A 24,156-nucleotide genomic window follows, 5' to 3' on the forward strand; every position below is an offset into this window, starting at 1 on the left:
TGGAGAGCAGATACGTGCACAAATCACCTGTTATTTAAGCAAGTATAAACTTCCCAGCATGCCCTGGTTTCCCCTGAAATTTTCCCTGGTTTCCCAGCATATCCTCACCCCCACCCTATTTGGTCACTTGTGCTCAGTGATTCCATCCTGCTCTAGTTCACTGTCGACTGGGCCCTTCTATGCCTCAGTGCCTTTGCTTGTGGGATACTCTTCTGTTATTCTCTTGAAGCCTTTCCTGGTTGTCACTCCTGTGAGATAGCCTCTGTCTTGATTGCACCATGAGGTTTTACTTTATAGGTGACCAAGTGATGACACAGAAAGGTCAATGCCATTGAAAGAATGTATTACTTACCATTTCCAAGAGAAAAGGGGCATATCATGCCACCTGGGAAAGTGCCAAGGTCAATTAGGAGGCAGAGGGATGAGGGAAATGCCTGTCCCAGAGCCTTTATGATGTTTTCCATGGGAAGGAAGGGATGAAGCAGGGAAAACAGCTTAGGGTCAGCTAGTTTGAATAATGCCAGTGTCCTCTGAGGTAGGTGGGTGGTGTCCAGTGCCTGGTGCCTGGCCTTGGAATGGTGTTGGGCAGAGGGATATAGGCTCAGTGGGTGACAGCTGGATAAAAGAGGTTGTTTTGGGGTATGGACCCAAGATCGTTGCTTTGCATAAGAAAGATATGTTCCAAGGTGAGTTCACTATCTCTAAGAATCACCTAGCCCAGGGATCCCTGGGTGGCTCAGCGGTTTAGCGCCAGCCTTTGGCCCAGTACACGATCCTGGAGTCCCAGGATCGAGTCCCACGTCGGGCTCCCAGCATGGATCCTGCTTCTCCCTCCTCCTGTGTCTCTGCTTCTCTCTCTCTCTCTCTATGTCTATCATAAATCAATCAATCAATCAATCAATCAATCTTAAAAAAAAAAAAAGAATTCCTGTGCCCAGGAAGCAAGGGACCATCTCTCCTCAACCAGCAAGACCCTCAAGACGTCAAACCATCATAAAATGTATAAAATAAAACACATAATTAATACACCTTCCTCTTTGCCTAAGGGATGGTTCCATGGCTGAGCTCAGCACACTGTTGGTGATTTTGTCATTGTGGTTTGTTTTGATGTATGTTTATTGCTCAGCTGAGAGCTCATCAGAATCAGGGTCTGAATCTTGTTCATGATTGTACCTTCAGCATCTGGCAAATGTCTGTCACCAATCTATGTTTAAAGCAGAGAATTTCAGGGCCCTTGGGTGGCTCAGTGGCTGAGTGTCTGCCTTCAATTTAGGTCATGGTCCTGGGATTGAGTCTCTCTTTGAGTTCCCTGCAGGGAGCCTGCTTCTCCCTCTGCCTATGTCTCTGCCTCTCTCTGCGTCTCTCATGAATAAATAAATCAAATATTTAAGAAAAAAAATCAGAGTTTCTCAGGCCTAGCTGCTTATTAGAAACCCATGAGAAGCACTTTTAAAATACTGATGTCAGGGCCCCTAAGTGGCTCAGTCGGTTGGGTATCAGACTCTTGATCTCAGCTCAGGTCTGATCTCAGGGTCGTAAGTTCAGGCTCCACATTGGGCACAACACTGGGCATGGAGTCTACTTCAAATTAATTAACTGACCAATTAATTCATTAAAAAAGTACTGATGCCTAGAGCTTACCTTCAGTGATTCTGACTTAAGTCATCTAGGATGTTTGGATTTCCACTGACTCCTTGAATTTCCTGGGAAGAATTTTCCAGAAGGAAATCAAGGTTCTGGTCCCAGATGTGGTCATTTAAAACAGCAGGAAACCCAAGTCCTGAAAGCCAGGGACTTGCCCTGGGCTTGATCACCTTTTACAGGAGCATCCGATGCACTGGCCATATTGGTAGAATATTACCTGCTGAAAGTGGTCTCTGCAGTCTTGGCAGATCCTGGGCTTGAACAAGTGTTGTTCCTCTGCATTCTTCTGAGGCTCCAGGCTACCCTCATTAGAGAAGGGGCTCTTCCTTCACCCCAAAGTTCCCAATCCCACCTCTCTCCTCTCAGTATCTATGTGAGTTTTGCTTGCTACTTTGTCTCTTTCTGGGACTCTAGGCCCAATGGTTTCTCTCTTTATTCTTCCACAACTTTCTCTGTGCATCCCTGGTGTCTCTTCTCCCTGTCTTACAGCATATCTTAAAAGGTAGGAGAGAAATGGAAATGGTAAGAGAACCATCTCTGATTTCTGCCTTTACCTTAGAATCCTTGGAAGAGGGAATGCCAGAAAACCCACCCATTCTTCTTCTTCTTCTTCTTCTTTTTTTTTTTTCATTCTTCTTTTTCCTATTCTTACCCACCCTGCATGTTAGCTCCTCCCTGGAACTTCTTGGAACTTCCCCAACTGCCTCCCCAACGGCCAACTGCTGCCTCCTCTCCTGGCACTCCAGGAACCTCCCCTAAAACTCCCATACTCTCAATACTGGCAGACCCTGGTTGCCTTAAGGGCCCAAACTGTGGGGCATCCTGGAGGTAACTTGCTCCTCACCTTGTCCAGCCCCCAGAAACCTGCCAAGATTTCTCACCTCCCTACAGCCACCACCCAATGGCTCCCACACTGCTCTGGGTAAGTGATCGGGGCTCTTCTCCCTGGTTGATGGGAGGCAGGGACTTTCCATAAGGACCAGACAGACAGACAGACAGAGAATGAGCAGTTCTCAGAGATAAGAACTGGGCCCTGGAGAATTTAAGAGAATTGGTGTGTAGGACATATTTCTGATTTTTTTACCTTCATATGATTTGAGGCCATGACTCGTGGCGTTTCTACGTGCTTGTGTCTGAGCATCAAACATTTCTCTAACTTCCCCAGAAAGGGCTCCTTGGCACATTTCTCACTACTAGAGTCCTGGACTGGGATTAGCATTACTGATTTCAGTTCAGACAGGCCATCTAACAAACTTAGGAAGTTTCTTTCCTTTGTGGGGTCCTGATTCCCCCTCTGCAGAAGAATTCCTATTTCCTCCCATGTGTAGATATGTGGGCAGAACCAGTAGCAGTAGCAGCTCTCATGGGCAGTGCATGGGTAGTGCAGCTCTCATGGGCTCTACATACAGTGCTCACTTCCATGATGACATACAGAATGTTCAACCTTCTGAGGATAACATGGCACCAAAGGAACCTGGCAAATGCCACTATTTCATAGCTTATCTGGACCTTTCCATACTGTGGATGAAGTGAGTCAATACATACAACATATGGCTGAAGCAGTGGGCTTATTAGGTCAACAGTTGGTTGTTGAGACCAACAAGCTGGGGCTCCCAGAAAGAAGACTTTGTTGTCCTTGGAGTAAAGTGGACCAAGCCCCCAGCTTCTGGCTGGAGGTCTAGCAGAACCTTTGGGTAAAATGAGTGGTTGGCTTAGGGGCCAGGGCTGGACAGTCTTCCAGTCACTGACTCTTAGGAAATGTAACTGCTAGAAAATTCAGCTCTGGAGCTCTCTCTGCCACTGCCTCCTTGCCCCACCCCCTGTCAACACCACCAGTTCTGGCATCTTCTGTTTGATAAGTTAAACATCTACAATTCAAAACGTGACAGAAGGAAAGGAAGCATTTCCTAAAATAACAAAAGAAATTATATTCTGATACTTTTACATTCCAAGACAATTTCCAAATTGGTTATCTGAAATGAAAGGAGGATAAAAGCAACATCTTTTAGTTGAGAACTAAAGGATGGCTCAAGTGCATTTTGGGAGACTTTGTGGTTCTTCCCTTACTCTTTACATATGAAAGAAAACATAAAGTCAGAATATTCCATTTACAACATGCTATTTTTAATGTATGTGCTTATTTAGTTAAGTGTCTACTATATTCAAAGTACTGTGGGGGATGCAGAAACAACTGGGACCCTCACAGGATGAAATATGTGCACAGAAAACTAAAACAGAAGAAAGATACTGGCAAATGCTATTGAAGGAGGAGCAAACACTGTCCCTGGAACTCAAGTGAGGCACAGATTAAAGTGGAGGTGGAGATGTGATCTTTAGGCGATCAATGTCCACCCTTCCCTCCCTTATTTCCTTCCTTCTTTAAGTGGTAATTGAGCATCTGCTGTTTCTCAGCCACTGTGTTAGGTGCCAGACACAGCAATTCACAGGACACATGTGGTTCTTCTCATAAAGGAAACAGTCTAGTGTTAGATAAGCACAAGTAAATGGCAAATAAAAATGGCCCGATACATACTAACATGGTGGTAGCATTGCAGAAACTGTATGTGGATAGGAGAGGATAGCTAAGAAGGTTCACTGAAGGAAAATCGGTGATTTAAGCAACATCTGAAGGATAAGCAAAAGTTAGCCATATGTGTCATGAGACAAGAGAGAATGGCTCTCTTTGCAGAGAGAACAGCTTGTACAAAGGCCTTAGGGTGGGAGAAAGCAGAGCCAGTTGAGAGTATGGAAAGTAGTCTACACAGGCTGATCAAGTGGTCTATACAGTGAGGAGAATGGATGAGGTCAGTGTTTCCAAAGTGGGCTCTATAGACCACTAGTTCCTTGGATGGGCATGGGGTATGTGTGAGTGCTAAAATATGCATAAAATTTACCATTTTAACTCTTTTAAGAGTACAATTCAGTGGCATTACAGTCACAATGTTGAGCATTTATCATTCTATGTATTTCAAGACATGTATTACCCCAACATAAAATCTGTAACCATTAAGTAGTAACTCCTCATTGTGAGAAAAGCAAGTTCCTGTTGCTTAAGCCACCAGTCTGTGGTGTTTTCTATGACAGCCCTGGCAAACTAATACATTTGTCTTGTTCTTGGTGTTTGAGGAAAGTTTTTGTGTATGATATTAGCTATGAGTATTTCATACATGGCCTTTATCATATTGAGGATGTTTCCTTCTCTTCCTAGTTTGTTGAGTGTTTTTTCATCAATAAAGTTGTTAAGTTTTGTCAAATGCTTTTTCTGCATCGAGGGAGATAATCATGTGGGTTTTTTCCCTTCATTCTGTCAATGTGGTGTATTATATTTGTTGATGTTCTTATGTTGAACCATTCTTATGTTCTAGGAATAAATCTTACTTGGTCATGTTATATAATCCTGTTAATATGCTTCTGGATGTGGTTTGCCAGGATTTTTACATCAATATTCATGAAGAGTATTGGTCTTTAATTTTCCTTTTTTATAGTGTCTTTCTCTAGTTTTGGTATCAGGGTAATGTTAGCCTCACAAAATGACTTAGGAAGTGTTCCCTCCACTTTAACCTTTTGAAAGAGTTTGTAGCAACATGTTTTTACTCCCTTCTAACTTCTTTTTGTGTATGTTATGTAGGTATATTTTGTGGGTATCATGAGCATCACATAAAACATCCTAAAAGTACTATGATCTAATTTGAATTGATACCAACTTAATTTCAATTGCATGTAAGAACTCTACTCCTATATAGCTACACTCCCCTACTTTATGTAATTGATGTCACAAATTATATCTTTATATATCTGTACACTAGCAAAGATTTGGAATTACTTTTAAATCCTACTTTTAAAAAAAAGTGGAGTTTCAAAGAAAAATTGTAGTAATACTGGCTTTTATGTTTACCTATATATTTACCTCTACCTGAGATCTTTATATCTTCATCTAACATCAGGTTACTGTCTGCTGTCCTTTCATTTCAACCTGAAAGACTTTCTTGCAGGAAATCTCTAGTGGCAATGAACTCTCACTCAGTTTTTGTTTGTCTGGGAATGTCTTAATATCTCCCTCATTCTTGAAGGACAGTTTTGCTGGATATAGACAGTTTTTTCTTTAAAAATTTTAAATACAGTTAACCCTTGAACAACATAGATTTGATCTACTTATTTGTTGATTTTTTTTCTCTTCTTTATGATTTTGGGGGCGGGGGGCACCTGGGTGGCTCAGCGGTTGAGCGTCTGCCTTTGGCTCAGGTTGTGATCCCAGGGTCTTGGGATAGAGTCCTGCATTAGGGTCCCTGCTTCTTCCTCTCCCCATGTCTCTGCCTCTCTCTGTCTGTCTCTATGAAGAAATAAGTAAAATCTTTAAAAAAAAATAAAAATAATATTTTCTTTTCTCTAGCTTACTTTATTGTAAGAATACAATATGTAATATAGATAATGTACAAAATATTCATTAACCAATTGTTTATGTTATCAGTAAGGGTTCCAGTCGACAGTAGGTTATTAGTACATAAGTTTTGGGGAAGTCAAAGTATTTATATGCAAATTTTTTACTGCATGGGAGTCACTGCACCTAACCTCCCTGCTGTTTGAAGGTCAACTATATATTTTCCCAATGCACCAGGCTCCAAAGTTTCTTCTGTAACTCGACTGTCAGGGGGCGACTGGATGGCTCAGTTGGTTAAGTGGCTGCCTTTGGCTCAGGTCATGATCTCAGAGTCCTGGGACCCAGCCCTACATCCGGCTTTGCAATCAGCGAGTAGTCTGCTTCTCCCTCTCCCTCTGCCCTTCCCCCCCAGCTCATTCTCTCTCTTTCTCTCTCTCTCAAATAAATAAATAAAATCTTTTTAAAAAACACTAAAATATCATTTAAAAAAATCAGCTGTCTTACAGAGGATATCTTGTATATGTCAAGTCCCTTTTCTCTTGCTGCTTTCAAGATTCCATTTTTTTGTCTTTCAACAGTTCCATTATGTGTCTTCGTATGAGTGCCTTTTTTTTTTTTTAAGATTGTATTTATTTATTCATGAGAGACACACAGAGAGAGAGGCAGAGACACAGGCAGAGGAAGAAGCAGGCTCCATGCAGGGAACCCGATGTGGGACTCGATCCCAGGTCTCCAGGATCAGGCCCTGGGCTGAAGGCAGGCGCCAAACCGCTGAGCCACCCAGGGATCCTGGTATAAGTGTCTTTAAGTTTATTCTACTTGGCATTTCTTGAGCTTTTTGCATTTGCAGATCCATGTATTTCATCAAATTTGGGACGTTTTTGGCCATTATTTTTTCAAATGTTCTTTCTGCCCCCGGCTCTGTTTTACCTTCTCAAACTCTCATAATGCATATATTGGTCTACTTGATGGCATCCTATGGATCTCTTAAGCTCTGTTCATTTTTTTTCATCTTTTTTCTTTTTGCTTCTGCTCCTAGATTCAATAATCTCAATGTTCCTATCTTCAAATTCATCAATTCTTTTTTTTCTCCTTGCTCAAATGTGCTATTGAATCCCTTTAGTAAATTTATCATTGCAGTTATTTCATTTTTGAGCTCTAGAATTTATTTTGCTCCTTTTCATAATTTTTATACTTTGTTGATATTCTGATTTGGTCATATAGTGTTTTCCTTAGTTCTTTTTTTTCGATTATTTATTTATTTATTGGAGAGAAAGAGAGAGAGACAGAGACAGAGAGAGAGAGAAGCAGGTTCCCTGCTGAGCAGGAAGCCCCATTGAGGGCTCAATCCCAGGACCTTAGGATCATGACCTAAGCTAAAGGCAGACACTTAACCAATTGAGCCACCCAGGTGCCCCAAGATTTTCTTTAGCTCTTCACTCATGTTTTCCTTTAGCTCTTTGAATATATTGAAGACAGTTATCTTAAGGTCTTTAACAAATCTGATGTGTGAACATCCTCAGGGACAGTTTATGTCAACTTATTTTATTCCTTTGAATGGCTATGTTTTTTTTTATTATTTGTGATTTTTTGTTGTTGCTGAAAATTGAGTATTTGAAAGAAACAACCACCTTTCCTAGTTTTTGCAGACTGGCTGTGTGCCAAAGAAGACATTTACTAATTAGCTGAGCATGCCCTGGGCCCAAAGATCAGCACAAGATCAGAACTTAAGATCTTCTCTGGTCTTTTCTAAGCATGTTTCCTGGACCTGAATGTAGCTTTCTCAATTCCCTCATTTACACAACTTCTTTTAGATGTCTGAATTTCCCCAAGAATCTCACCCTAGCTTCTCTTTGGATCCTATATTATCTTTTATCTGTCTCTATCCATAAATTCTTGCCCCAAGTATCTGCAGGTCTGTAGTCTCCCTGCAGCTCTCATAAGCAACCTACTCCTTATTTTCCCTGAGACCTGAGTTAGACAAAATAGAGACCAGTCCTTCAGACAACTCCTAGACAGATTGGAATACTGTAATACGGTCTACTTGGCTCCCTCTGATTTGAGAGAGGAAACCAGTAACTGGGCTTCAGTTTCCTCTAAACCAAGACTTAACTATGCTTGGGAGGGTGTGGGGTGAGAGACACGTGAAAATGCCAAGAAATTTCTTACCAATTTGAAGGCAACTTTTTCTTGAGTTAGCATTCACTTGGTTGAGCTCAATCCTTCACTATTATCCAGAGCTCCTAACTCAGCCAGCTGTGAAGGGTTTTTGTTTGTTTGTTTTGTTGGTTGTTTGGTTTGGGTTGGGTTTAGAGTGCATGAGCCTCCCAGTCCATCATTTTCCTGATGTTACCTGGACTGTTTTTTTTTTTTTTTTTAAACAGCTTTGAGATATGTTTCACATACCACACAGTTCACCACATTGGATGGCATAATTGAAATATGCACAATTTGATGGCCTTTAAAGTATAAAATTCAGTGTTTTTAAGTATAATTACAGATATGTACAACCATCACCACAATGTTAAAACATTTTCATCACCTCCAAAAGAAACCCCATACCTTTTAGTGATCACCCCCATCTGCCCTGTTCACTCATCCACCCACCCCCCAGCCCTCAGTGACCATGAATCAATTTTATGTCCCTATATATTTTCCTATTCTGGACGTTTCATATAAAAGGAATCATACTATATGGTCTTTTGTGACAGGCTTCTTTGACTTAGCACAATAACTTTCCCCATCCCTTGCTTCTCAGGGGAAGATAAGTGGGAGGGGAGAGCAGCAAGTGTACACAGTGGAGCAGGGAGAGTGCTTCAAAATTGGACTTATGCCCAACAGCCACAACATGAGGATAAGGAGGAAGGAATTGAGGATGGTGGCAAGTGAAGAGTGGAAGTAAAGATCCATAGGAAACTAGGCATCAGAGAGAAGGAAATCAGAATAGGTAAGGAGAAAAGACAGTGGTCACGGGATTGGAGTTCAGAATGAGATGCAGTGGGAGTAATGAAGTGAGAGCAAAGGAAGGAGAGGTTAAGAGAATAGCTGCTTAAAGATTTAAATGTAAGATTTCAGGAATGGAATGGTTTTTAGTGATGACAGTGTCCAAGAAGTTGCCATCAGAAAAGAGGCTAGAGGGGCACCTGGCTCACTGCTTGAGCCTCTGCCTTTGGCTCAGGTCGTGATCATAGGGTCCTGGGATCTAGTCCTATATCAAGCTCCAAATGGAAGGCCTGCTTCTCCCCTGCCTATGTCTCTGCCTCTCTGTGTGTTTCTCATGAATAAATAAATAAAATCTTTTAAAAAAATAAAAGAAAAGAGGCTAGAGAGGAAGGAGGAGAAGTGTTGGAAGCAGCGTCTCCATGCATATGGATTTACCCCTGGGTTGATGTCAAGACTTAGAACAAGGGAAAGTTTCCATGCCAAGTACCAATGTCTTCAGTGAGCAAGGAGTGATAGATGGAGTAAGCCTCATGAAATGTAGATTTTGACAAGAGGGCTGAGGAGTCATGGTAGAGAAGCAGCAATGGGGAATGGGGTGCTAGTCAACCTTACCTCCCAACCCTGAATCATGTTGGGGGTGGGAGACTGAGCATTCACACTTTGAAGAACTTCAGGAGAAGCAGCTTCTCAAGAGTCAGGGAGATTCTGGTTATGGCAAGAGGTAGAGGTGAAGTGGTATCAATGGGGAAAGCAATCTTTTCACCAAATGATGTTGGAACAACTGGATAGTTACATGAAAAAGAATAAAAATGGATCCTTGCCTAACACAACTTATAAAAATTAACTCACAATGGGGGCGCCTGGGTAGCTGAGTTGATTAAGCCTCTGACTTTTGGTTTCTGCTCAGGTCATGATCTCATGGGTTGTGAGATTGAGCCCCGTGTCAGGGTCTCCACTCTGGCGAGTCTGCTTGGAGATTCTCTCCCCCAGCCCCTCCCCCTGCTTGTGATCTCTTTCTCTCTCTTTCTCTCCTTCTCTAAAATAAATAAATAAATCTTCAAAAAAGTTAACCCACAATGGATCAATGATATATATATAAGATTGGAAACATAGAGGAAACATAGAGGAAAAGGAAACATAGAGGAAAAGCTTCATGTCATTGGATTTGGCAATAATTTCTTGAATATGACACCAAAAACATAGACAACAAAAGAAGAAATAGATAAATTGGACTTCATTGAAGTTCTATGGAGTCCATTGAAGTTAACCTTTTGTGCATCAAACCACACCATCAAGAAAATAAAAAGACTGGGGTGCCTGGGTGGCTCAGTCAATTAAGCACCTGCCTTGGGCTCAGGTCATGATACCAGGCAACAGTAGGTTATTAGTAGTTAAATCTGGGAGGATTTAAAAGTTACGCACAGATTTTCAACTGCACAGGGGATTGATATCCTTAACCTCCATGTTGTTCAAGGGTCAACTGCAGTATGATTCCATTTATATGAAACACCCAGAATAGCCAAATCTACAAAGATAGAGAGTAGATTAGTGGCTCCTAAGGACTGGGAGAGGTAGGAATGGGGAGTAACTGTTAATGAGTTCTGCTTTGGGGCTTCTTTGGGGGTGATTAAAATGTTCTGGAATTAGTCAGTGATGATGGTTGCATAACTTTGTGAGGGTTGCATAACCTTTAGTGATTTCAATACTAAAAAATCACTGAATTGTACATGTTAAAAGGGTGACTTTTATGGTGTGTAAGTCTCAATTTTTTAAATGTAGAGTAAAGGAAAAGAGTGAGGGGGAACGTGGTCGCCATAAATTCAGATTCCAGAGGCATACGTGGTGAAAAGGTTTAGGAGGGAGGGAAAGCATGAGCATCTGTCTGGATAAAGAAAGGTGACACCTCGGTAGTGATGGGGCAGGTGTCAGGCACAGAGGTCTGGAGGGATAGAAGAGAAGTCAAGAGTTCCAGGAGCCCTGGCCCAACAGATCCTGGGTTTTGGAGGGACTGAAGCATCTCAGGAAACCAACAGGCTCAGCCTACCTGATCGTACTGGGATGTGGTCACAGCCCAGATGATCAGAGGAAAAGAAGGGGGCTCCCAGGGTGGCTACCTCAGGATCTAGAGATAGGAGTTTCCAGAAATAAGGCAATCGAGTAAAAGAGGCTGGTAATGGGAAGGGGATGCTGTGCCCTCCTGGGCTTGAATGTGGTTCCCAGATCTTGGACTCTGCGTATGAAGTGAAGTCCTGTGAATCCCCAAGAGAAAGATCAGATTCGAAAATGCCAAGAACCACTGCACTCTGTGTCAGATCTCTCTGTACGAAAACAAGCCAGAGAAGGTTAGATAAATAAGCAAAAGGGACCCAGGGCCAGGGGCCAACCTGAGTGGTTACTTCCTGCTGATGCTTATGGAGTTAGGAGCTATTACGTGAAAATAGGACTATCAGAAACAGAGGTGGCAGGTTTGTCAGGCATTCACAGGGTAGTTTATTAAGCATCTAGACACGCCAGGAACTGTGCTTGGGATGCTGGACACAGATGCCGTACAGCCTACAGGACAAGGAACTTGTAGAATGGGGGTGGGGGAACTATAGCTAATATCTGAGCAAATAGTTACAAAATAATGCATTACAAGCATATAAGAACAAGGAAAAGACTAAGGAGCTATGATTCTGTCTAACAGGAATCTAATGGAACCTGGGGGTCAGGACGTTTCTCTGAAGAAATGACATTTCAGCTACCCACCAAAAAGGGGTGGGAAGTGAGGGCGGTGCATAGGAAGGCAAAGGCCCTGCAGCAGGAAGGAGCTTGAGGCTTGAGCTGGAGTTCAACCTTGAGCAGCAGCAGCGAAGAGTAGAGAGTCACAGCTCGAGAAGCAGGAAGAGCCAGATCATGCAGACATTATGGGCCAAGTGGGAGATTCTGGGCTTCCTTCCAAGAACAAAGGGAATAGAGGGGGGAAGACAGGGTGCAGCAAAGCTCCAAGAGGGGGCAATAGAAGAGAGTGGTCAAGGAGCAGAGTCTGGAGGCAGATGGCATGGGTTCAAATCCCAGGTTGGCCACTTACAATCCATGTGACCAGGGTCCAGGTTAGCAAACCTCCGTGTACCTCAGTTTCCTCCTCTGTAAAATGGGATCATAATAGTACTTACTTACGTCAGAGGATCATAGCAAGAGGATTCAATAATAAAAGCTTGGCTCATCCTGAGTAAAGAAGAATTGCTGAATGAGTGGGCTCAGCAAGAGCCACCCTATGCCGGAGACTGTCTAGACAGCCATTTTTCGGTGCTAAGAGCTGTTGGCATTCAGAAAGTTTTGGTTCTCTAGTGGCTGCCAGTTTGAAAACAAGAGTCTCTTGGCCTTGGAATACCAACGCCAATACCAATGCTGGCAGCGTTGTCTTTGTGGCTCTGGCTATCCAGTGAGCTCTGCAAGAACAGGGACCATGCTGACCCTATATGACGGAGCGGGCCCAGGGCCTGGCACATGGGAGGTGCTCAGTACCCAGTGGCAAGATGGAGTGCAAATGAATGAATGAATGAATGAATGAATGAAAAAATGGATGGACCTGTGGAAGAGTACTCCACATGACTGAGCAATCCCTAGAGGAGGGCCATTTGTGCACTGAAGACCTTATATAGTTTGTTTGGTTCCATTCTCACAGCCATCTTGTGAGGAGGCTACCAGGAGGCACTTCCAAAAGGGGAATGATCTTAGGAATGAGTCCTCTGGGGAGGCGGGGGGGGGGGGGTAGGCTCATCATACAGGGACTCTAATTATTGAGAAGTGTGTTTAATTTGTAGCCCCAAAGAAGGGCTTTTTGCTTGAAGTCGGGATCCTGGAAGCAGGAATTCAGCTGAAAAGCAAGCTATGCTGGAAATAGTTTCTCTAAAGCTCGAGCTGCATATACTTTATGGCTATGATCTCATCTTCCTCAGCAAGGCACAAGAGTGACGGGGGCATTTTACTTGTTTTTGAAGGCGAGAAGTGGTGCGTCCTGGTGGGGCATCGCCACCCCCCCTCCACCAACCAACCCCCCCACCCCCAGCAGCCTGGAGTGGCTCAGAGCAGAAGCCAGGAGTCCTCGGTTCCCGGCTGGTGGAACGTCCCCCAGCACACCCCCACACCCCATCTCAGAGAAGACGGAGCGCAGATCAAGTGGAAAGGCCGTGGGAGAAGTGCCTCTGATCTTCTCCTGCCCTCTCCTGTTCCAGTCAGAGTCCCACACACAACTTCCTGCAGGCTGCTACCCCCCTTCCTCCCAGCCAGCACCTGCACCCGGCACCCAGCACCGCACAAGCTGCCCCGTTCCCCAGCAGCCCTGCTGGTGTCTTCTCCAGAGACTATTATTTTGGGAGAGTGCTGAGTTCAGCACTGCGGCAAGGTGCAGTCAGAGGAGCCCTTCTGTCCTCAGCTGGCCCTTTGGAGCTGGCCTCGGGGCTGGGGCGCCCTAAGTGCAGCAGCCTCTCCTCCACAGGGTCACTGCGTCCAACCACCTACCTACCATCCGTCAGCCCCAAGGCTGTCAAGGCAGGTGGCTCAGGAATTGTGGGCAGGAGATGCAGAGCTGTCTGAGGGGCACAGCCCAGCCAAACCTCTGCTCCTAGGAGGGCGACCAAGGTCTTGCTCTTGCAAGCACCCCAGAACCCGCCCCCCCACCCCCACCCAGCCCAAAGCCTGGGGTCACCAGCTTCCCAGGGCTTGCCTTGAAGCCAAAGAGCAGGTTGGCCCATGGCCAGCTGGCCACACACGGGGCAAGTGGCAGGGACAGGATGAGGAGCCGGGCGGGAGGCTTATATAAGTCCTCCTGCTTCTCAGCGGGGATTAGTGGCCGGCAAAGCCCTGCTCCGACGGAGGAGGGGCCTCGGCCAGGACTGCAAACTGAGTCCGGCTTGGAGCAGGCCCAGATCCTCCCAAGGTATCTGTGTCCGGGTGGCAGATTGGCTGCTGGGGCCCAGGCAGCTGCCCGCCGTCCTCCCTCTGCTTACGAGAGGTCTCCGTTCCTCCTGGTGGGGCCCTGGGGTGGGCACGCGCAGGGCGAGGAGGGCGCCCCCTGCAGAGGGCCCGGCAGCTCTAACCGTCCTTCTGTTGCAGGTGTCCATGGACTGGACAATGAAGCTGGCCACGGCAGCCCTGTTTCTGGGTCTCACGATGGTGGTCACCAGAGACGAGGACGAAGGCGACATGTGTTTGTACGAGGCCCTGTCTGACACCGATGCTGTCCTCTGCAAGTAAGGTCCAAAAGGGGTTGAGGTCTCAGGTTGGGGTGTCTGCAGAGCCAGGGAGCCTCTGTGGACAGGCAGAAAGGGAGCGAGCTTTGGAGACCCCCTAGATGGAAAGATGGTCTAGGGCGCTAAGGAAAGACCCTGAGGTGGGCTCCTGCCTTCCAGATAGTGCTTTCCCAGGCCCAGACGGTATATGGACGTGGTCAGCTCCTGCTTGTACCCTGCCAGGCCTCTGAGGGACCATCCCTCCCCACAGCCCCGACTGCTCCCTACCCTCAGCAAAGTGGCATTTTAAAGAACAGCGGCAGTTGACAGGGGATGTGGGACTGGACGCCCCCTGTGTGAGGGGTGGTTGTTTGCTTTCCAGCAACGAGGCCCCAGGAGTGTGGGGCAGGTGGGCCTTTTAGGGAGTGTGGCCCCTGGGTGTTGTCTAGAGAAGAGGCTGGGCATCAGGGGCGGGTTTTTTCCCTTCTGAGGACATGAGCTCCTCCCTGCCTGCCTCAGAGTTCAGCTCTCTCCTCAGCAACTGTCAGTTAGAAAAGCCAGGCCTGACTGTCCTGGACTCAGGGCTCCTCCCGAGGGCCACCGGGGCCACATGGCTGCCAACCCCCTCTGCCTGTTTGGTGGCCACGGAGGCTGGCATCCTGCTGAAGCCATCAGAAGTGAGAGAGGAGGGAAGATCTCTCTCACTCTGTCTCCCTGTGTACGTATGAATTCTTACCAATGTTCTTTTAGAAAGATAAATACATGTTTTCCCTTGAAAAGTTAGGTAGTTGAAGCACTTTCCCGCCAAAAAAGATAATACACATTTTGTTCCTATTGGTACATTTTTGAAACTCTGGTGAAATAATTCGGGGTGAAGTTTTGTGTGGGAGAAGGAGGGAACGTGGCTGCTGCTCACATGTGGGCTCCAATCCTCTAGGCACTGGGCTGAGTGGAACCTTCCAGAGGGTGGGCTGCCATTTTACTCTGGTCGGCAAAAGATCAAGTCCCCGGGAGGTGGGGAGGCCAGCTGGGCCAGGCCATGATAAGGCCCCATTACAGAGGCTCTCTGTGCTTCCCACCGTTCACTGAGGGACACTTAGTGACATATGTGTATGGTCACTGGTGGTGGGACCGGCCTGGGCCCCAGCTGCCCTAGGCTCTGCCCTGCTGACCTCTGCACACTGGTGGCCTGGTGGCCTGTGTACCATGAGCCCCCTGAGAGCTCTGGGAGAGAGCTCTGAGGTGTGTATTATCATCCTCATATTGCTTATGAGGAGTCCCCAGAGGTTAAACAACCTGTCCACTGTGCTTACACACCTTACGAGTGGCAAAGCCAGGGTTCAGCACCCCCTTATCTGACTCCACACCCAACACTCTTTCCCCACCCACCTCTGACTGCTGATCTTCCTCCAGGGGCTAGAAGCCTCTCAAACTCCAGCAAAGGGGGGGCTATCTTAGTCCACTTGGGCTGTTCTAACAAAATGCCAGTGCAGGGCACCTCATAAACAGCAGAAATTTATAGCTCATCCTTCTGGAGGTGTCCACCACTTCCATGTCTGGTAAGAACCTACTTCCTGATGCATAGATGGCCGTCTTCTTGCTAGCTCGGGCATAGTGGAAGGCACCTCCTGGAGGCCCCACTTCATAATGCCATCACTCTGGGGGCTGAGAGTTGGCCTATGAACTTGTGGGGAGGGGCAGCTGCAATTTGGTCTTTGGCCCAGCCATTCTCGGGACTTCCTAGAATACACCAGCAGACCCCCAGTATGAGAAACACGAACTCGCCACACTAAGGTTATTTGGTAGGAAATGTCTGATTGTAAACCATCACCGCATAAAAGGGGAGATTTATCTTTATTACTGCTGAAGATTGCCATTGGTAAAAGATCATCACCAACTGAGAACACGTTATGGACACACCAGAGCCCCGAGGAGGGGTCAGTAACTCTTATTCTAGGGCTCCCCTCCCCAAAAATGCTGTTTAGCTCAGGCTTTTCACTTCACCAAGAGTGCCCCCAGACAAGCCACTCGTCTCATGGATGTATAGAGTCTAAAAGGGAATTTTTATTTATTTATTTTTTAATTTTAATTTTTAAAAAAGATTTTATTTATTCACAAGAGACAGAGAGAGAGAGAGAGAGAGAGAGGCAGAGACACAAGCAGAGGGAGAAGCAGGCTCCATGCAAGGACTCCAATGCAGGACTCGATCCCAGAACTCCAGGATCATGCCATGGGCCGAAGGCAGGTGCTAAACCACCAGAGATCCCCCTGAAAGGGAATTTTTAAAGTCGGGCTTTAATACCTGGCATTATTAATCTAGAAAAGAGGAATTCTATGTCTAGGGACAAGCAGTAGGAAAACACAGTTAAGAGAAAAGCTCTTCCAGAGTAATACCTTACCTACCCCTGAGATAAGCCTGAGTAGATTGACAAAAACAGAGATCAGAACCTAGGTTTCGGTGGTGCCTGGATGGCTCAGTCAGTAAGTGTATGACTCTCAATTTCAGTTCAGGTCATGATCTCAGGGTCAGGGGATTGAGCCCCACATCGGGCTCCCTACTCCGTGCAGAGCCGCCTGCCCCTCCGCTCTGTGCCCTCAGGTCTTGCGAGGTTGACCGGGAAATGCCCCAACCCTGAGGATGGAGACAGAACGTGCCCCAGGGGAGGCACCCCATGAGCAGGAAGGGCACTGCAAGAAGAGGGCACGGTTCTAAAGTGTGTTCTTACTAAATTCAATTTTCGATTTATTTATCTCAGGCTTGTCCAGATCCTTTTCCAGGCTGATTTGGTCATCTGTTAGTTTTAATCAATGAACAATTTGATCATTGCTATTAATCAGCTTTGTGCCGCTCACAAATCGAATAAATTTGCCTTCTGTGCCCTGATGCAAGGCTTTGGCAAAACCGCCGAACAGGACAGAGGCCTGCATGGTGCCTTGGTGCTGCCTGCTGTGTGGGGCAGCTTGTGGTTTCCAGACACTGGGCTGGCAGCACCCCAAGGTGTGACCAGGGCGGGGGGGCACGGACCTTATCCCTGGCCTCCCAGCACCCACCCTCCCAGGGCCCACTCTGTGGCTCGAGGCCCACTCACCCAACATCAACTTGCTGATTTTGCTTAACTGTTTTAAGATTTGCAGCAATTCCACCAGGATACAAAGAGGAGACCCATTTGTTTCCTGGGGGAGGCCCCTCTGGGTCTCCATTCCCCTCCTCCCTGCCCCTTGGCCTTTCCCGGTGCTGGCCTATGTGCTGCTGACCCTCCATCTCTCTGCCAGGGAAGGGGCCCCTCTATCGGCCTCGGACCTTGCTAGCTGCAGCGGCAGGGAGTCGTGGCAGAAACAAACAGAACAGTCTTTAAAATGTTGCTGTTGGGGCGCCTGGGTGGCTCAGGCAGTTAAGTGTCAGGTTCTCGGTTTCAGCTCAGGTCATTATCTCAGGGCTGTGAGATGGAGCCCCATGCTGGGCTCCACGCTGAGGGCGGAGCCAGCTTAGGATTCTCTGTCTCCCTCTCTCTCTACCCCTCCCACCACTCGTGCTCTCTCTGTCTCTCAAACAAAAACAAAAACAAAAACAAAAACAAAAAAAACAACAAAAAAACCAAAAACCAATTGCAACGCTGCTGTGAAGAAAAACGAAAACCTGTCCCTACGACTTGTTCAAAAGTGATCAAAACGATCCAGAAGGTATTACTTTAACCTTGCCAAGAGGTAAAAGAAACAAATGAGCTGAGCAAACCAGAAGTTCAGCTAACTGGCCAGAGGCTCCTCAGGGGTGCTGGCCCATGGAAACATCCTGTGTCTGCTGGGTGTTGCAGCCTCCAGCAGCCAAGGCCCAAGATGGGACCTCAGGAAGGATGGGGATGGGCAGGGAATGTGGGGTTCCCCACCAGGAGGCTGTCCTTGCCTTTCCCCCAGATCCAGAACTCAAGAGCTCCCCTTCCAGATGGATTCCCTCATTATATCCTTGCTGGGTCTCCTCCAGGCATTACCCCCAGCAAGAGAATCATGGCCAGCTCTGGGTGACTGCTGGCAGGCTGTGGAGCTGCCTCAGCTTTTCAGCAAAGCTGAAACCCTGCCCCCCTTCTCTGAGGGGGCGGGGGGGCGGGGGGAATCAGCTTAACCAAATGCACCCTATAGAGACCCTGGGTCTTGGTGATAAGAAATGACAGGGGGACAGAGAGGAAGGGCAAGTAAAAAAAAAAAAAAGGTTGGCACAAAGATTTTTTTTTTTTAAAGTATCTATTTGACAGCCTGGCTTCTATCCCTGAGTTTTGGTTATAGGTGAGCCCTTCAGGCTAACCTTGGTGGAGTTATGGCAAGAGCCCTCCCAGTGAACCGGATTCTCAGAGCATTCGTGCTATTCAGGCCTTCACAGGGAAAAAGCAGACAAATGGATTCATACTACTGTCTTAGTGTTCAGATGGTTTACCCCCAGGAGACATTTGCATTTCAAAAGCACAGGGAGGGCAGCCCGGGTGGCTCAGTGGTTTAGCACCGTCTTCAGCCCAGGGCCTACAGGATCCCACATCCGGCTCCCTGCATGGAGCTTGCTTCTCCCTCTGCCCATGTCTTTGCCTCTCTCTCTCTCTGTGTATCTCTCATGAATAAATAAATGAAACCTTTATTTTTTTTTAATTTTTATTTATTTACTTATGATAGTCACAGAGAGAGAGAGAGAGGCAGAGACACAGGCAGAGGGAGAAGCAGGCTCCATGCACCGGGAGCCCGACGTGGGATTCGATCCCGGGTCTCCAGGATCGCGCCCTGGGCCAAAGGCAGGCGCCAAACCGCTGCGCCACCCAGGGATCCCTAAATGAAACCTTTAAAAAAAAAAAAAGCACAAGGAATGGTAGGTAGGTTACTGGGTGATACTTGACCCAGAGATGTGGATTATGGAAGTACTGGTGAAGACAGCAGACATGAAGAGGAACTGGATTGTTAAAGGTTGACAGATGCCTGTACCCGTGAAGAAGGCTGTGCTCACTTGCTGAACCTTTCTTCACGTAAAGAGAACATTCCTGGAAAGCAATGTTGAAATATTGCTCTTATAAACCCAATCTTACTTTAAAGACAATGACCCAGTTTGCCTAAGGATGCCTAAGGATGTGCATCCTTTTGGGAAGTAAATGATGATAGGTAACACGTCTGACCACTGATGACACGCTGGCTCTGTTGTAAACATTGGTCACCTTTACTCCTCACGTCAACGCTCTAAGTAGGTACTGTCAGTGTCCACTTTTTACAGGTGAACAAACTGAGCCACCAAGAGGTCAAGTAGATCCTAAACCACACACCACACAGGTCATGCTAGTTAGTAGCAGGCCTGGGATTCGATCCTACTTGACCCTCCATTCCCAATGGTGCTGTCCTGAAGCCTGTGAACCCTGCAGGCTCCCCCAGAACTACATGCGCTGACCACCTCCCTCTCTCGGTAGGGGCCTTGAAGTTTTCTACCCAGAGCTGGGGAACATTGGCTGCATGTTTGTTCCTGACTGCAACAACTACCGACAGAAGATCACCCACTGGGCTGAGCCCATAGTCAAGTTCCCCGGGGCTTTGGAGGTGAGTGAGGAGGAAGGAGGAAGAGGAGGAGGAGGACCATGGGTCTTTGTTTCCATCTGAGCCCGCTCTTCTGGGTGACTTGAAGCCTTGTGCAGGGCCGTCTGGGTTGGGTCTCATGTTCTCAGAAGGCTGATGTCATAAGCACATGCCTTCCTTAGAGCATTCCCATGGCCTTGGAGGAGGTTGGGGTGGGGAGGAGGGCTGCAGACTGGGAGTGTGAGTGGAACTCTGGGACTGCTCCATCGAGGCCTGTCCCGGTTCCTGGTACAGACCGGCTGGTGTGTGCTTTGAAGTCGGCAGAGACAAGGAAAAGAGAGAGTCTTTTCCCAAGGTGCGAAGTGGTGGGGCTTTCAGAATGATCTTTAAATGGGGAGGAGCTAGTTGGTAATGGGCAGTGCTCCTTGCGGAGGCTAAGCAAGCGGAGCTGTGCATCTTGACTCCGTCTTTGTGACATGAAACACACCAAACATTTTTAGGAATTGGAAATAACTATTCTTTTTACTAGGAAATGACGAGTACTGTCTTGTTCTGGATGCTTCCCTTAGTTAGGGGGTGTAGTAAGCCCAGGGAAGTGGGACTGTGGCTGGGGCTTCCAGTGGCCAGGCCATGTCCTGGTGGCGCTGCTCTGGGGCTGTTTGTTTCTTCCTTGATTCCTGGGTCACACCGAGTCCCCAAAGTGTCAGTACTGGAGGGTGACTCTCGCTTCATCTGCTGTGTTTTAGTAGGAGGTGCCAATGCCAACCTACACACGATGCCTGTGATGTGTCCAGGAATCAGGTCACAAATGGGTGGAGACAGAAGGGCCACAGGGATGTGACCACATGCACATCACGTGCACAGCCCTCTGGTCCCCTCTGTGCACTGCGGGAGGGAGAGGCCACTGCTGGCTCTTCCCCTCTGCCGAGCCAGCCTGGGGACAATCAATGCTGCTGTTCATCAGGTCTGACAGCGGTCATGACAAACACAACAAAATAGCAAGTTCTGGGGTGGGGGGAGCACAGGTTACTCAGATGCAGAGGGTAGATTTTTCTTGCTTTCTTGAACTGTTTTCACTAGCAGGGAATCAATAGACTGTGATGTGTCCCACAACTTATGAGCTTGAAAACATGAAGCTTTGGCCCGCTATTGTGTTTGCAAACATCCTTTCCTCCAGGAGGCTAAGCACGCAGGTAATGAGGAGGCCTTCCCAGTCTCCTCTCCCTCAACCCCTCCAGGCCTCACGCAAGTGAAGATGCATGCACACGCACGAGCACACGTGCACCTGTCAGCTCTCCTCCCTGGAGGCCTTCGGCCTGGGTCACACGGGTGGACGTGTGAGAGAAGCCGAGAAAACATAGGCCACTATGATTCTAAGTTGGATCAGGATGGGGGAGAGCTTGCAGAAGCCGAGCAGAAACCCAGTCCTGTAGGGGAGAGTATAATGCTCCTCCTGGGATAAGATGCTTGACTTGGCCGTTGATTCACTTGTCCTTGGCTTTGCCACTGAAAGAGTAACATGGTCGAATGGAATACTTTCTGGCAGCCCAGTGACTGTCTCCCGTGGGGGTTGGGGGGGTTCTCCAAGGGCTCCACGCTGCGTGATCTTAGAGCAGATGTCCACTAGATGGCAGTGCAGACTTTGCCGACTGCCTGGTGTGCTTGGTTCCCTGCAAGCTCAGAAGTCTGCATTGGATTCAGCTTGTTCTTTGCCGACTGTCCCTCCGGGTGTAGGCATAGAATGCAGAGAAGACCTCACCCCTTCCAGGTCATGAAATCTCCCACCCTGTCTCAGTCCAGAGGCGGGGTTGGGGGAGAAAACCTGGAGAATTATGAAGGACACAGAGCTGTGGTTAAGAAAGCCGAGGAGAGATTTCGCAAGGAAAAGATTGGTCAAAGTCATGGAAACAAAGGAAGAAAAAGTAATATTCTACTGCCACAGAACTCGAGTTTCTTCTCAGAAATGTAACTGGCAGATTCAGTTAGAGTTTCTGAGAAAAAAAAAAAAAAACACCGTTAATTGAGTGGTACCCACTTTATGCTGGATTGCTGGATACTATTCATGTATCATTTCACTTAACTTTTCAGCAAAGTCTGCAAGTGAAGTATTTCTTCAGTTGAGACTGTTAGCGGCAAGTGACAAAAGCCAACTCTAACTGGCTTTTGCCAAAGAGGGAAGAAATTGTTGGTTCACAAACTGAAAATTCCAGGGATAGCATCAGGCATGGCTGGATCCAGGTGCTCAAACAATGTCACCAGAAATTGATTTTTCCCTTTTCTCTACTTTTTCTTATGCTGGTTCTATGTGTAAATAGATTCCTTCCTTGTGGTGGCAAAGACAATCCCATCAGCTTCAGATTTGTGTTCCTAGTTTATCAATCACAGTAGGAATAGATTGATACTATCAACCATTAAAAATCCCAGGATTTGTCCTCCTTAGATCATATGCCTATCCCTGAGCCAATGACCCTAGGTAGCCCCATTAAATCTCAGAGGCTGAGAGCAGAAGAGAATGGTTCCTCCAAAGGAGAATATTGAGTCAGAAAAACAAGAGAAGATCCTATGGAAGAAATTCATCAGAGCAAGTGCAGAGCTGGAAAGTGGCAGAGCCAGGGTTTAAACCCGGGTTTGCCCAACTCCAAATGCTTGACCACCGACCGGACTACTGGCAATAGCTCCCAGGGGAGACATCAGAGTGCTGGTACCGTTGGGGACTGGCTTGCTGAATGGGTTTCCTGGGATAGACAGCAGTGGTTGCTAAGGGCGGGGGGGGGGGGGGGGGGGGGCTGGTGAAAGGGAAGACAGGCCAGGGACAATGAGAAAGGAGATGATGGGCAAAGCCTCCCTGAAGGGGTAGAGGGAGCAAACACCTCTAGAGAGTGACTGAAAAAGTTGGGGAGCAAGTGAATGTTATCTGGGAATCTCAGAAGTGTGGGCAGGGGAGCCTGAGTCCTTAGTGACAGAGAAGAGGATCGAAAGCATTTCCTTTGAGCCCAGGGACTAATGAGAAAGGGCAAGTAGGTAGTGACTGGCTATATAGGGACAGTGCCTTGTTCTTTTCTTTTTTAACAAAAAAGATTTTATTTATTTATTCATGAGAGACACAGAGAGAGAGACACTGGCAGAGGGAAAAGTAGGCTCCCTGCAGGGAGCCCAGTGTGGGACTCGATCCCAGGACCCCAGGATCACAACTTGAGCCAAAGGCAGATGCTCCACCACTGAGCCACCCAGGTGCCCACAGTGCTTTTTTTCAAAGGTGATTAAAGCAACACCACCAAAGCAGCAGCTGCCAGCAGGCATGCCATGCCCTGGGAGCCCCCCCAACCACCACGGCCACTAAGCAAGGGGTGAGGCCCTGGAAGGAGGTGTGCATTGGCCTGGGACAGTGCCTCTGTGCCTACCAGAGCTCTTCCTGCCTGCACACCTTTGCTCAGGCCACTTCCCATTCTTGAGGATACCCTGCCAGCACCAAAATGCTTCTTCTTCTAAGAAGCCTTCCCTGACTGCCTCCCTCTTGGTCCTCTCCTCATTCCCTGGCTGGTCTCTTCTTTCTCTGAGGTTTTTAAATGTCCCCTACCCATGAGACCTGGCATTTACTTCCTTCTGTCTTGTATTGTGGTTGCTTATTTCTATCACGCATAGCCTTGGCCGGTTTATAAGCTGTAGGAAAGTAAGACGACCCACAGACCCTACCAGCGCGGCAGACTGCACGTCAGCCGACTAGGTGAGTGAGTGAGAGAATGAACTAATGGCAGGTGGAAGGACACCTCCTGGAGTGTGAACCATGTGATGTGTGAGTCCCATGGCCTGCCTGCCTTTTAAACTGCTGGGTGCCTTGGCGAGTCTGGTGGACCCTGGGGCCAGAGCTGGTCTCTCCTCCGTCCAGGGTGGGTGTGGGCTCAGGGCTGGGAAGGGGGAAGCCAGGACACAAGTCCAGTGGGTTTCCCAAAAGACAAAGTGGTGCAGGTCCTTGTGCCCCGAGAGCTGAGAGAGGTGTCGAAATAAGAAGAAGCTTTCTCCCCTGGTGCTTTGACAAACATTAAGAGGCAAATGTCTTAAAATGCATCCCTTTTCAAGACGATGCAAACTGAAAGGCCCCTGAGAAGCTTCTTGACTGAGACTCATTCTTCACCTTGAATTTAACCAGCTGGAATCCTTTTGAAGTGAAGAAATTGCCTTTAAGTGGGGAATGTGCATTACATTAGAGAGAAGGAACAAGGAGTCCTGCTGTCCCTCAGGTTTCCAGGCAGGCTCAGCGCCTTTCTCCTTCCCAGAAAACAGGTGACTCTGAGTGTCCTCCCACTGGGTGGGGCAGGAATATCCCCAGCTACCCTGGCCTGCGGTGTCTGTGTTGCTGCCTCCTGGGGGCCACCTCCTTGCCCTAATGGGCCCGAAGTAGAGCCACAACGCTGGACACATGTGGGAGCGTCACAGACTCTCTCT

At 47.4% G+C, this 24,156-nt stretch overlaps 1 protein-coding gene and 1 long non-coding RNA gene across 12 annotated transcripts in view; one reads left to right on the forward strand and one right to left on the reverse strand.

Annotated features, from left to right (window-relative positions):
• LOC140616020 (uncharacterized) overlaps positions 1-2,230 on the reverse strand; it is a 34,201-nt gene extending 31,971 nt beyond the window's left edge. The window contains exon 1 of the long non-coding RNA XR_012016529.1: positions 1,862-2,230. This is a non-coding gene — a long non-coding RNA (uncharacterized lncRNA). The remainder of the gene's footprint in view (positions 1-1,861) is intronic.
• The window catches only part of PEBP4 (phosphatidylethanolamine binding protein 4), a 246,798-nt gene that overhangs the window by 33,432 nt on the left and 189,210 nt on the right, over positions 1-24,156 (forward strand). For 6 of the 11 annotated variants that reach the window (XM_072796277.1, XM_072796273.1, XM_072796281.1 and 3 more), the window contains 2 exons: positions 14,063-14,199; positions 19,611-19,737. In XM_072796277.1, coding sequence (XP_072652378.1) covers positions 14,069-14,199; positions 19,611-19,737 — 258 coding nt within the window. In that variant the 5' untranslated portion in view covers positions 14,063-14,068. Of the gene's footprint in view, positions 1-2,341; positions 2,567-9,872; positions 9,926-13,759; positions 13,978-14,062; positions 14,200-19,610; positions 19,738-24,156 lie in introns of those variants that run through there. The other 5 variants (XM_072796274.1, XM_072796275.1, XM_072796279.1 and 2 more) reach the window with 5 other exon arrangements.

The sequence above is a fragment of the Canis lupus genome, chromosome 24 (genome assembly GCF_048164855.1).
Source record: "Canis lupus baileyi chromosome 24, mCanLup2.hap1, whole genome shotgun sequence".
Classification (NCBI taxonomy): Eukaryota; Metazoa; Chordata; class Mammalia; order Carnivora; family Canidae; genus Canis; species Canis lupus.